Below are 11496 nucleotides of genomic sequence, written 5' to 3'. Positions count from 1 at the left end.
TAATGGATCTTGAACAAAATTGACGAATTGATCTTTGCAGGAGAATGTTGAGTTGAATAAAGGATTGGAAGAATTTGTTTTGAGAATATATATTAAATATATAGGTTACAAATTACTTTGGCGTGGTTAGTTGAATATGTCAAAAAAAAAAAAAGTATATGAAATATATAGGTTACAAATTACTTTGGCGTGGTTAGTTGAATATGTCAAAAAAAAAATGTATATGAAATATATAGGTTACAAATTACTTTTTGTAAGAAAATTTTAATTTTAAAACATTCTTAGGGCCAATTTGTTCATGCGATATGGTATTATGATACGGAATCATGATATGGTATCATGACAAGAAATCATGCAATGAAATTGAAGTTTTGTTTGGACATGCGATGAAATTTCATATCGCATGTCCAAACTATTAAAATAGTTTTTATGCTAATGAAATTTTTATGCTTAGGTCAATCAATATTACGAGGCCTTAAATAGTTTTTTCATGTCTATGCCATGAATCGTGCGTTTAGTGTTATTATGTTAGCTTGTATAACTGATTAAATAAATATAATATCTTCACACTATAAAATAGAATTTAGATTTAAGATTCGAAGTTTATATCTTCGCTCCGAAATAAAGCTGAAAAGAAAAGGAAGTCACATGCAAATTGTAGATATACTTTTGGTGAGTTTTAGTTCAACAAAACCTGCACCTTACAAGTGCCTTAGGCTCCAAATTAATAAAGTTGTTAAAATTTTGTTTTTTCACTTTTTTTCATGCATATTAAGTCCGCAATATCGGCTATTGTCGTCTCACGATAGCATCATTACATGCTTGATTTTATAGATTTATAAATTTTATATCAAATCAAATATCGTCACGTAAATTAATATATCGAGAGCAAATGAATCAAATTAAACGTGGTAGTGGTTGTGTTTGTCTGTGATATATTCATGTATCTTTGTGTGGTCTCTATCAAATTGAACTATTTTAGTCGACAAGTAAATCCAACCAAATCCTGCAAATTGACGACATATTCTCCAAATTGTTCACACCGTTTTTTTCCCCTTCTAAACGCCACTTGAGAAACGATTGATTCAAAAATAGTCTAATTAGTCTTCCGTCTAAATTGACAAAAGATACTAGATGATTCTTTTTATATGTCCTAATATTGATGGACAAAGTTATCTAGTTCATACTGCTGGTGAGAGATGGCAAATATCGTATAAAATTAGTCGATGTTCTTGAAAGTTGATCCATATACCATGATCATAAGAAAACATTAATTAAAAGATCGTCTGACTAAGTCTTAGGTTCAAAGCTAAGAGGATACAAAAAAAAAATTAGAGAATTCTTTTCATTTGTCCTAACCATGCTGGACAGAGTTACGTGTACCTATTGTTGGTGGGAGGTGGCATCAGGTATTCCGTAAAATTAGTCGGGTGTGCTTGAAAGCTAGCTCGGTTACCACGATCATACAAAAATATTACTCCCTTTGTTCCAATTTATGTGACACTTTTCGTTTTTCAATAGTCAAACAATTCAAATTTGACCGCGAATTTGCGTATGTAATCTTCAAACTTTTTGAAATGAAATTTATATATTTATAAACTACATAAAAAGTACTATAAATCGCAATAATTGATAATTTAAAAGATATATAAAAAATTTACAGCCAAAGATAAATTTGTTTAAAACTTGAAATCCGACAAGTGTCACATAAAATGGAATGGAGAGAGTAGTAACTAAAAGATAGTCCGACTAAGTCGCAGGTTCAAAACTAAGCAGCAAATACAAAAAGTCAATTGATGATTCTTCTCATTCGTCCTAACCATGGCCAATGGAGTTGCACAGTACCTGTTATTGGTGACAGATATCTCGTTAAATATTAATTGAGCTACACAAAAATTGATATGAACACCACGATCATGATAAAGAAAGAAAAAGATAGTCTGACTAAATTATTCTAATGCAAGAATGCGTAGATATATAGGAGAATATGTAGGTTTAATTAGACTACTAATTTATATAGGCAAAGAACACAATTAAGGATTTTCATGAATATACTTGTCTGTCACAAAATCTTGTAGTAGTAGTCTGTAACTTAGTAGTAAAACTAGTAATGATGATTCATGAATATATAATATCCTTCAAAGGAACATCCTTAAATTCATCCTGTTCATATTTTGGTTAAAAAAAACTATAGGTCAAACAGGCTCTCATGTTTTCATTGAAATAATGAATTATAGTAGGCTATGCTCCACTATGCATATACAGTACCAATTAGGACATGCTACTCTTTTAGACTTTAATTCCTAGGTACTTTTATTTGATTTGTTCTTACAACAATGGAGATATTAGACTATATATTATATTAAGTAAAATGGTTAAGTTTATACGTACTTTTTAGGCACGAACCAAAGTTTCAATGTTTAATCTGAAGTTAGATGTTTTCTTGACTAGCTAGTGACCATTTCACTTTTCGTTTTTGCTTTTCATCTCTACTGTCAAGTGATGGAATCAAACTTTTTATTAAGGATTCAAAATACGAAGAAGTAAACATAAAATAGCTAGGTTTAATATATCCATTACTGGCCTAACTCATCGATGCCCCTAAAGTTGATACTAACTTTCACTTACACACCTCAAATAAATTTTATTCATTTTAGACACTTAACGTTATGTTTCGGTGTATCATTTTAGGTTTCTTCCATGATCTTTATAGCAATGTTTTGCCTGAATTTTTCTATATTATTAATTTAGTTATCATTAAAATCTTAGCCCTAACATATAATAGTGTTGACTCATATTAATGTATATATATCAAATTTTAACTTATTTAACACTAAGGCATTATAAATTGAGATAAACATAATGTATTAATTAAGTTTGTTTAAGACAAAAATTTATTGAAATATATTCTAATTTTATATTATGTAAACCGTACAAACAAACCCATTGTCTCGTCCACATCAAAACTGGGCAAACCACAAATGGGTCGAATTGCTTAACATACTCAGATCCGTGGGCCTCATTGCTCCTGCCACTTTAGATAATAATAATATTTTTTTCGTTCATTTTTATTTATTATCTTTAATATATTAAAAAATAATATTTTTTTGAAGTAGATCATCTATATTTGTAATTATTTTTACAATCTAACACTAAATACTACTCCTTTATTAATATAAATATTATATTAAAACAGGTACATTATTCAATTTCTTTTATTTAAGTGATGTGCAAGTTATCCAAAATGGATAAGTAAAACCAAAAAGACAATTTTATTTTATATTTATGTAAGTTTCCCAATTTTTTCCTTCTAACACTTGGAAATTAAATATGTTTACTATAATAAATGGGTTTGTGATGAAATATTTTTTTTAAAAAATTAATATGTATAAAAATTTAACATTCTGAAGTTGTAGTTTTTAATACACTTATTCAATGATAACTAAAACAAATAAGAACAAAGTCTAACAGACATTTTGGATTAAAATTTTAATCACGATGCATATGGTAATCTCAATAGTAGATTATTTTGTTTTTTACAAATACTAGCCCAAAATAAAACGATATATGCATTCAATGGGAAACATGACAATGAAAATCTAGATTTAATGACATTACTCTAAATAATATGATATTTAACCTATATAAATCATACAAACACAATTTTTTCATTACCAACGATTACGATTATTAAGAAAATAATTTTTTCATCACCAACGATTACGATTATTAATAACTATTTGAAAACTATTGAATTTGGTGAAGAACAAGCTGCATATTGTCAATGGTTATTTTTTATAAACTATAATTAGTAGTAATAAAAGTGCCTCTAAAAGACACACCATTATTAATTTGATGCAAAACCTAGCTAATTTTTTTTTAAAAAAAAATAAATAAATAATAATTATGTGTATTTTCAATTTTTTTGAAAGAAGTTTATATAAATAATTAAATCACAAAAATAGATAAAAGAGAAATGTGATACCAAAAATTTATACAAAATAATAAACCTTAGTAGAATTGATTGTAATTTCCTCTCCATTTTTTCTCAATTTTTTTTTATTAACAAATATATTCAAAAAAAAATCAAATACTAATTAAATCTATAATTATTCTCTAGCCCCATTTTTTCCTAGCTATAATAATTATTCACAAGTATATGTTTGCTTAGTTATGTTATTTATCTTAAATTTACTTTGTGACTGATAACTGAATGATAATTCCAATTTCTAAAGGCCCATATATTGGGTTATATCGAGGCCCATATTTAGCTTTGACTTTCACTTGTATGTAGCTCCATATTTCAGAATATATGTGGAATGACTTTTTTCTTTTTTTTTAAAGGAAAAAGGCTCAAATATGTCATTGAATTTTCAGAAAAAGTTTATTTATGTCATTAGTTAAAAGTTTGATTTATTTATGTTATTACCGTTAAAGAAAAGGCTTATCCATGCCATTATCTTTTAACGATGATTTTTCAAACAATTTTTGACACGTGACCAATTATAATTCGAGGTACTTGTGCATTATCCCTAAAATTGTCAAATGACTATATATGCTGCTTCCAGCTAGGGGTAGAGGAACAAGAAGAATATTAAGAATTACCAATTTTACACCAAAGTGAAAGTAATATACAAATTAATAATTATCAATGATAGACGCTAATGTCTGATCAATCTATAATACACATATATATGTATATCTACTGATGAAGAAAATAAAAAATAAAATAAAAAATCATCCCATCAAACATTCAAGAATCTTACCCCCACAAGCAAACACTAATTAATTAAGACATCATCTACACAAACTCAATACACATAAATCTTTTTCTTTAAACTAATTCTCTTTTCCTACTTTTAAATAATAACAATAATCATTAACGCTTCAAATAAAAACCAAGATATATATTTTTCATCATCAAATCACATGGCCCCAATGTTCGAATGCACTCCTCGATCCATCTTGTATATTTGGATCTTCGAAATTCATGTCCAACAAGAACCCATACTCATCATTCTCAACCATTTCATCGTTCGATTGAGGTTCCTTCATTTCTTGTGACATTAATTGAAGATAGCTACTTTGATTATTATTTGGTTCCAATAAATCAAACAACTTCTGGCTTTGGGATATCGCGGCGTAAGGCAAAGCAATATGAGATTGATCTATATTAGGAGAAGTGTTGACACCAACCTCATACATATTTTGCGTGTTACTGAATGTGTTATTGTTGTTGTTATTGTTATTATTCTCGACTTTAGCTTTGTAAAATACTCGACATAACACCCAATCTTCCTGTTCAATCATCATAGACAACGTACCAAAAAAATTTAGTTATGTCGATCGTTAGATATTTTATATATATACTAGGTAAGAAAACGGTTTTTGAATTCATTTATATGTAGACGTTCTTTTGCCCATCACTTTATGTTTCCTTTTTTTTAGCTAGGTGGTTTCTATGAAATTTCTTTTATATCACGTGAAAATTGTTACTAATGATGGAAAAACTTTATTGGCTCATAATAGTTCTGTATCGAGACTAAACTAGATAAATAAATTGAAATAAAAAGAAGAATTACCTTAGGGGGTATATGTGGATTTTCGAGGCGAAATTCATGCATGATCCAACCAGTTTTAATTCCATTAGGAGCTCTATTCATGTAGAAAACTAGAGTTTTTCTCATCCCTACGATCGAACGAGTTTTCGGATCTACAACCGTCCGATCTTTGCCTGTCGCTTTCCAATAACCCGAAATTGTGGCCCGATTTGTACGAAAACCAGTAGCGTATTTTCGATCTCGAAAACTGAAGAAGTACCATTCGCTTGAGTTCAGCTTTGCCACCTCTAATTTATCCCAAAAAAAAGAACAGAGTAGTCAATCGATTGAGCTTTTAATATTTAACGATCGATATACGATACAATATAGTTAATTATATTACTAATATGATATGATAGAGAATGGAAGATGTCATGAATATAGAGAAAAAATGATGGATCCAAATTAAGACAGAGGTACATATGACAACTTAGACCATAATTAAAGATGATATTAGTCGTGTTCATGCAAGTACATTCAAATAATATTGTTATAGGATAGAGGATTTTGGGCCAACCATATGAAATTATTGTGTATTTGTCTGTTTTAATATCAAGATAAAGTATGTGACTATCGTATTTAAAAATTTAAACGGATTAAAAAGACATATTTTTATTACTTACTATTACTTAGACCCCATCATCACTAGCTTGTAAGACAATGTTATTAGCTAAAGTGACGTAGAAAGTTGGGTATTAGTCACAATAGATTCTCTAGGCATGTTTCCTCTTTAGATAAACCTTTTGAGAAAGTTCATATGAAAGAATGGAAAATGAATTTTAGCCTTTTCTTCACAATAGTCTAATTATTTAGATATGGTTGGGCAATCCAACATAAACTTCGTCATGTCCCACCTAAATAATAATAATAATAATCTTAACCAATAAAATTAGGAGTATTATATAGCAAGAAAATTAATTAATCTTTCTAATTTATATATACACTTGTTTTGTTTTCTTTAATTAACAAAATCCAGAGTCCTTGAGATTATATTTCTTATTTGTCGTTTCATGTGAATATATCAATTAACTATACGTGCAAGAGAAAGTGAATGACATATATATTTGATGAAATAATATCATGGGAAGTAAGGTGGTCAAATGAAAGTCGGTTGTGGTGTAGTGGTGGGAATGCTTTATCCTTAACCAGAAATCTCGAGTTTGAGCTCTGGATATGGAGAAAATCATATTTGAAGCCTGCGAATCAAATTTAATCGGACTTCTAATGACCGGAGCTCAAAATTTAAGACTACAAAGAAAATCTTCTATGTTTAAGATTTTAGAATATAATTTGTTTGAAAATAATGAAATTTATTTATGTATTTCAAATTGAATTTTCAAAGAAATGTCACTATCGCTCTACAATGGTGTAAACATATACTCCTATCATTTCTTACATGAAACTTCTCTAGAAAGAAATCTATTATTATGGTGCGTCACAATTGTATTTCATAAGCTTAATAATGATTTTTGGAATAGGTGAATTGATTTATCATGAACCTCTTAATATGCATGAACAATAAATTTAAAAACTATACGATAAATACTATACTATATTCAGTTGCATTTCTTCTCGTGTTATTAAAAAAAAATTTCTTCTCTATCACAAAAAATATCCTATTTTTAAAGCTAAATTTCCGCAGAATCTACATGTGAACCAAATCCATTAAAACCTAAATTGATGTTATTTACTCCAGAAAGCAATCATCATTTTTTTTTTCAAACTTATCTCCTTCAAATCTCTATATAGTACTTAAAAGGGGATAATTTCAAGAATATATTAAAATAGGACCCTAATTACCATAACTAGTAGTAACAATATTTCATTTTCAAAACATGGTAATTTTATTTTGTTTTTATAAAAAAAATATACAACCTCTATAGTAGTTAATTAGATTGTTTACGTTTTCACAATCTTTAAAACTCAATTTGTTCTCCCTACAATTCACTTTGATCCTACTAGAAACTTGGGCTTCATGAACATGGATGGAATTTTCAAAAATAAATTGAACACACGTACACTTGAAATAATTGTAAATAATGATATGTCAATGTCATGTATGTACATATAAGAAATACAATTATTCCATTGGCACTATCTAAACCACCACTCATTTCATCATGGGACATACACTTGACTTACGTACATCGTAAATCATTGTATGTCTTATGTATTGTCACATGGACATGTATATAATATTGATACACATGACATATATTGAACAAACTTACGATAAAGATACGCGTTTTAATTATTATAATGGAAAAATCATTTTCGAAAAAAATGGAAGAAGAAGAAGAAGAATGTTACATAAAATTCTTTCATAGTTCATTATTCATTTCTAAATTGAATTGCTAGCTATCATATTTGAGAAACAAATTTAAGAAGGAGATATGATATCCATTGAAAGTTTATAAGTTCAAAAATCAAAATTCATTTCTAATAAAGAAGAGACAACCTTCATTCAAAGTTTTGTAGGTTAAATATCAAAATCCATAGCTTAAAAATATTTCTCTAGACCCCCAACCCACCTCTCCTTACCAAATGAAGTAGGATTTAATTCTTGTAACTTAATGTTTCATGGTTTTGCAAGTTAAGCTTCATTGTAATATTGATGAGATCTGTTGAGAATACAGTTAAATAATAAAAAGTGTGTTCTTTATAACGATTTAAGATTTTAGATGAGATAGTCATACTTTAACATAGTATCAGAACAGATTGAGTTAAAAAGATAGTTAGACAAAGGAAAATATATAAGAACTACACAAGAGAGAGAAAAAGAGTTTTAGTCAAAGTTTTATCAAATTTAAAGCCTAAAATCAAGTGCTATATATTCTAAAAGAATCTCCTATTTAAAAACTAAATTTCTGTGAATTGAATCCATTAAAACCTGAATTTTATTTAAATTTACTCCACAAAGCAACCATCATTTTCTTTCAAACTTTATTATCTCTATAGTACACAATAGAGGAGACAACATCAAAGAAAACAACAATAACAAAGAAGTCCTAAAGATTCTTAAAGATATATTTAGGGAAAAAAATTCAAATTCAAATTCATAATCATATTATATTATAGTTTAGCATTATCTTTCTTTTGTGCCATAAAAAAATCAAGAAAAACGTCCGTTAAAGTCACTTTTTTGGTAACTTTTTCATCTAATCATGACACTATACACTATTTTGTGTAATGATAATCTAATTTCTATCTCTCAAATTATTTTTTTCATTTTCTCATGTCATATAAGTATCAACAACATCAACATATAATACATATACATATATATAACTTTTCGACAAAAACAAGGTAGCTCCACCCTTAAACGAATGTAATTCCTCGATATGAAGAAAAAGATGAAGAAATGAGTAAATTACCAGGAAGTTGCCATGGTTCACATGTATGAAGATCGATTTCGATTAAAGTACCTTTAAGAACATCTTCATTAGCAATTTTCTTGAAGAGATAATGGCAAACTAATTCTTCATCACTTGGATAGAATCTAAATCCAGGAGGAAGTGTTGCACCAATATCTCTTAAACCCATATAGGGATAGAGAGGTTTTATATTAAAACTAATTTTGTATAGAGTATAGAGAGTATTAATTTTTTTTTTGTTGTTGTTGGATAATAAATTAATACAAAGAAGGAAAAAGGTATGTAGTTATATATATAAAGAGATTGAAGTGCCATTTGCCACTTGGAATTTGTTATATTATTATAGCACCTTATGCTTGTGAAGTTCGTTATTGTTTTTTTGTTGGGACCTACAATGAAAACCAAAGCTGCAAGAAATCTTCTATTAATTAATTGTAGGCTTAATAATAAGTAAAGAAATTCAATTAATGAAAACCTTAAGAGGAGTACTATATACACTATTAAGGAAAATATTTTTGATGAGAAATGTTTTTTCTTAAAAAAAATTAAGTTGAGTTTTAATTTTATTTTCTTCATATTCGATAAGTATAAAAATATTATCTCAAAAATATTTTAAGCAAAGCATCATAGGATGGGAGGGGTAGAGAGTGGATCCTCGGTAGTGACAAGGTTGGGATGATACAATAAACATTTTAAAATGTCACCGATCACTTATAAAACTTGCTTTTCGTACTTTCATTAAAATTATTTTATTCATTTTTAAGGAATTTAATTTAAAAAAAAACAACATTTTTTTATAAAATTATGCAAATAAATATAAAAATAAAAAAAAATATTTTTTTCGTATCGAACAAAAGTCGGTCCAAATCCTGCGGACAACCTCTCCAATAATACTCCTTTTTACCAAATTGATATACATTCAAATTTGTAAATAAATTCATAACTTATTAAGTCAGATTTCTCATACAACATACGTAATCTATATATAACAACATTTTACCATTAGATTTTCTCTGGGGACCAATTTTCATATTATATTATATGATACTATATATTTTTTGTAACAACCTCTGTTAAAACACTCTAAAAATAGAGATAATTTCATAAACTTTTTTCAACGAGTAATTTTGTTTCACTCACGTTTTTTTGTGATTTACGATGTTAATGTTTATATCTCTTGTTTTGCTTTATTTGTAACAACAATAATGCTATTAACATACTTACTAATAATATAAAAACCATAAAATATGTGAATATATAGATTTTAATAAAAATCGGAAAAAAAAAGATATTTTCCCCAGGGATATTAAGACAACATATTGTCTACAAATTAATTAAATAATAAAATATATTGAAGAGCGCTTACTACACTAGTCATGTCACATTTATTTAATGTTATTATAACAAATAAATTAAAATTTATATCGTCATCAAAAGAAAATTCAACGAAATGAAAAGGAAAATCTCTGAAATTACCGCTAGCAAAATATCTGAACAAACGAAATCGTTAACAAGAGTTCAAATAATAATGTATATCCCTTAGGTGGGGTGAGGTAGAATTGCATGATTAATTAGGAAAATTGCAGAAAAAAGGAACAATGTTGAAAGTGAAAAACCTAACAACCTAATCCAAGAGACCAATTTTAGTAATCCTTTGTACCGGGAATGTTGAGTCACTCACGGAATCATGGATATATATATTTAAGTTCATACCTCTCTATTGGATTTTTAGGCAAGTTTATATTCGTTACACTACGAGATATTTAGTAGGTGTTTGACCATGTGACATTATATCATGATATGAAATCCTGAGAGAGAATCAGCATTTGGACTTGCGAGTTTATGTTGATTCCGTCTCATACGTGGGAGGATTATATTAAAAACTAGTACACCATAACTTATGTTCAATTTTCTTATTGCATCAAAGTTTGATTGATTAAAGTTAGATCAAACAATTATTTAAGTAGAGAATAAATAACTTTGTAATAATTTATTTTTTATTTATTTATTAAGATTTAATAAATAATTGAAGCTATTTTAGTAGCTTTACAACTTATGGAATTCTTATATTTATGAGAAAATATATAACACAAAAATTTCATATCTCCAAACAAAACTAATTCAATTTCATCTCATAATTTCATATTATGATATCGTATCATGATTCCATGATACCATAGGCATGGCCGAACAAGCTGTTATAAAAATACTTAATGATGATTGAAGTAATTACACTATATTTAAAGTCTTTATCGACATTTATATAAGATGATAGATTATAAATGTCGTATTTATTATTATCACTGATAATATAATATAACAATGACTATATTATTGTAGCAAAACCCTTTATTTGTTTGTACTACTTTAATGATATAGAAAAACCTACGCCACGTGACCATATAATTTAGGAGTTTTAATTACAATACATTTTCCAATTATATTACCCTACATAACAAAACTTGTTCAATATGTAGCAACTTAAAAGGAAAAAAAATATGTGTACCCTTTGATTTTAGATT

General features: G+C 27.6%; 1 protein-coding gene across 2 annotated transcripts; it reads right to left on the bottom strand.

Moving 5' to 3' along the window:
• Positions 1-4627: 4627 nt before the first annotated feature.
• LOC107030597 (NAC domain-containing protein 21/22-like) lies at positions 4628-9250 on the bottom strand. 2 transcript variants are annotated; one of them, XM_015231862.2, is made up of 3 exons: positions 8975-9250; positions 5583-5848; positions 4628-5298 (listed from the first exon to the last, which is right to left on the bottom strand). In XM_015231862.2, exons 1-3 carry the CDS (start codon positions 9141-9143, stop codon positions 4921-4923), a joined length of 813 nt encoding a protein of 270 aa, XP_015087348.1. In that variant the 5' UTR covers positions 9144-9250; the 3' UTR covers positions 4628-4920. The 2 variants fall into 2 exon arrangements, with proteins under 2 accessions (XP_015087348.1, XP_015087349.1); XM_015231863.2 differs by having other exon boundaries at positions 9026-9250.
• Positions 9251-11496: the final 2246 nt, after the last annotated feature.

Source organism: Solanum pennellii, chromosome 9 (genome assembly GCF_001406875.1).
Source record: "Solanum pennellii chromosome 9, SPENNV200".
NCBI classification, from domain to species: Eukaryota; Viridiplantae; Streptophyta; class Magnoliopsida; order Solanales; family Solanaceae; genus Solanum; species Solanum pennellii.
Note: the sequence above shows the minus strand (reverse complement) of the source record. Positions and strands in the feature narration are given on the sequence as shown.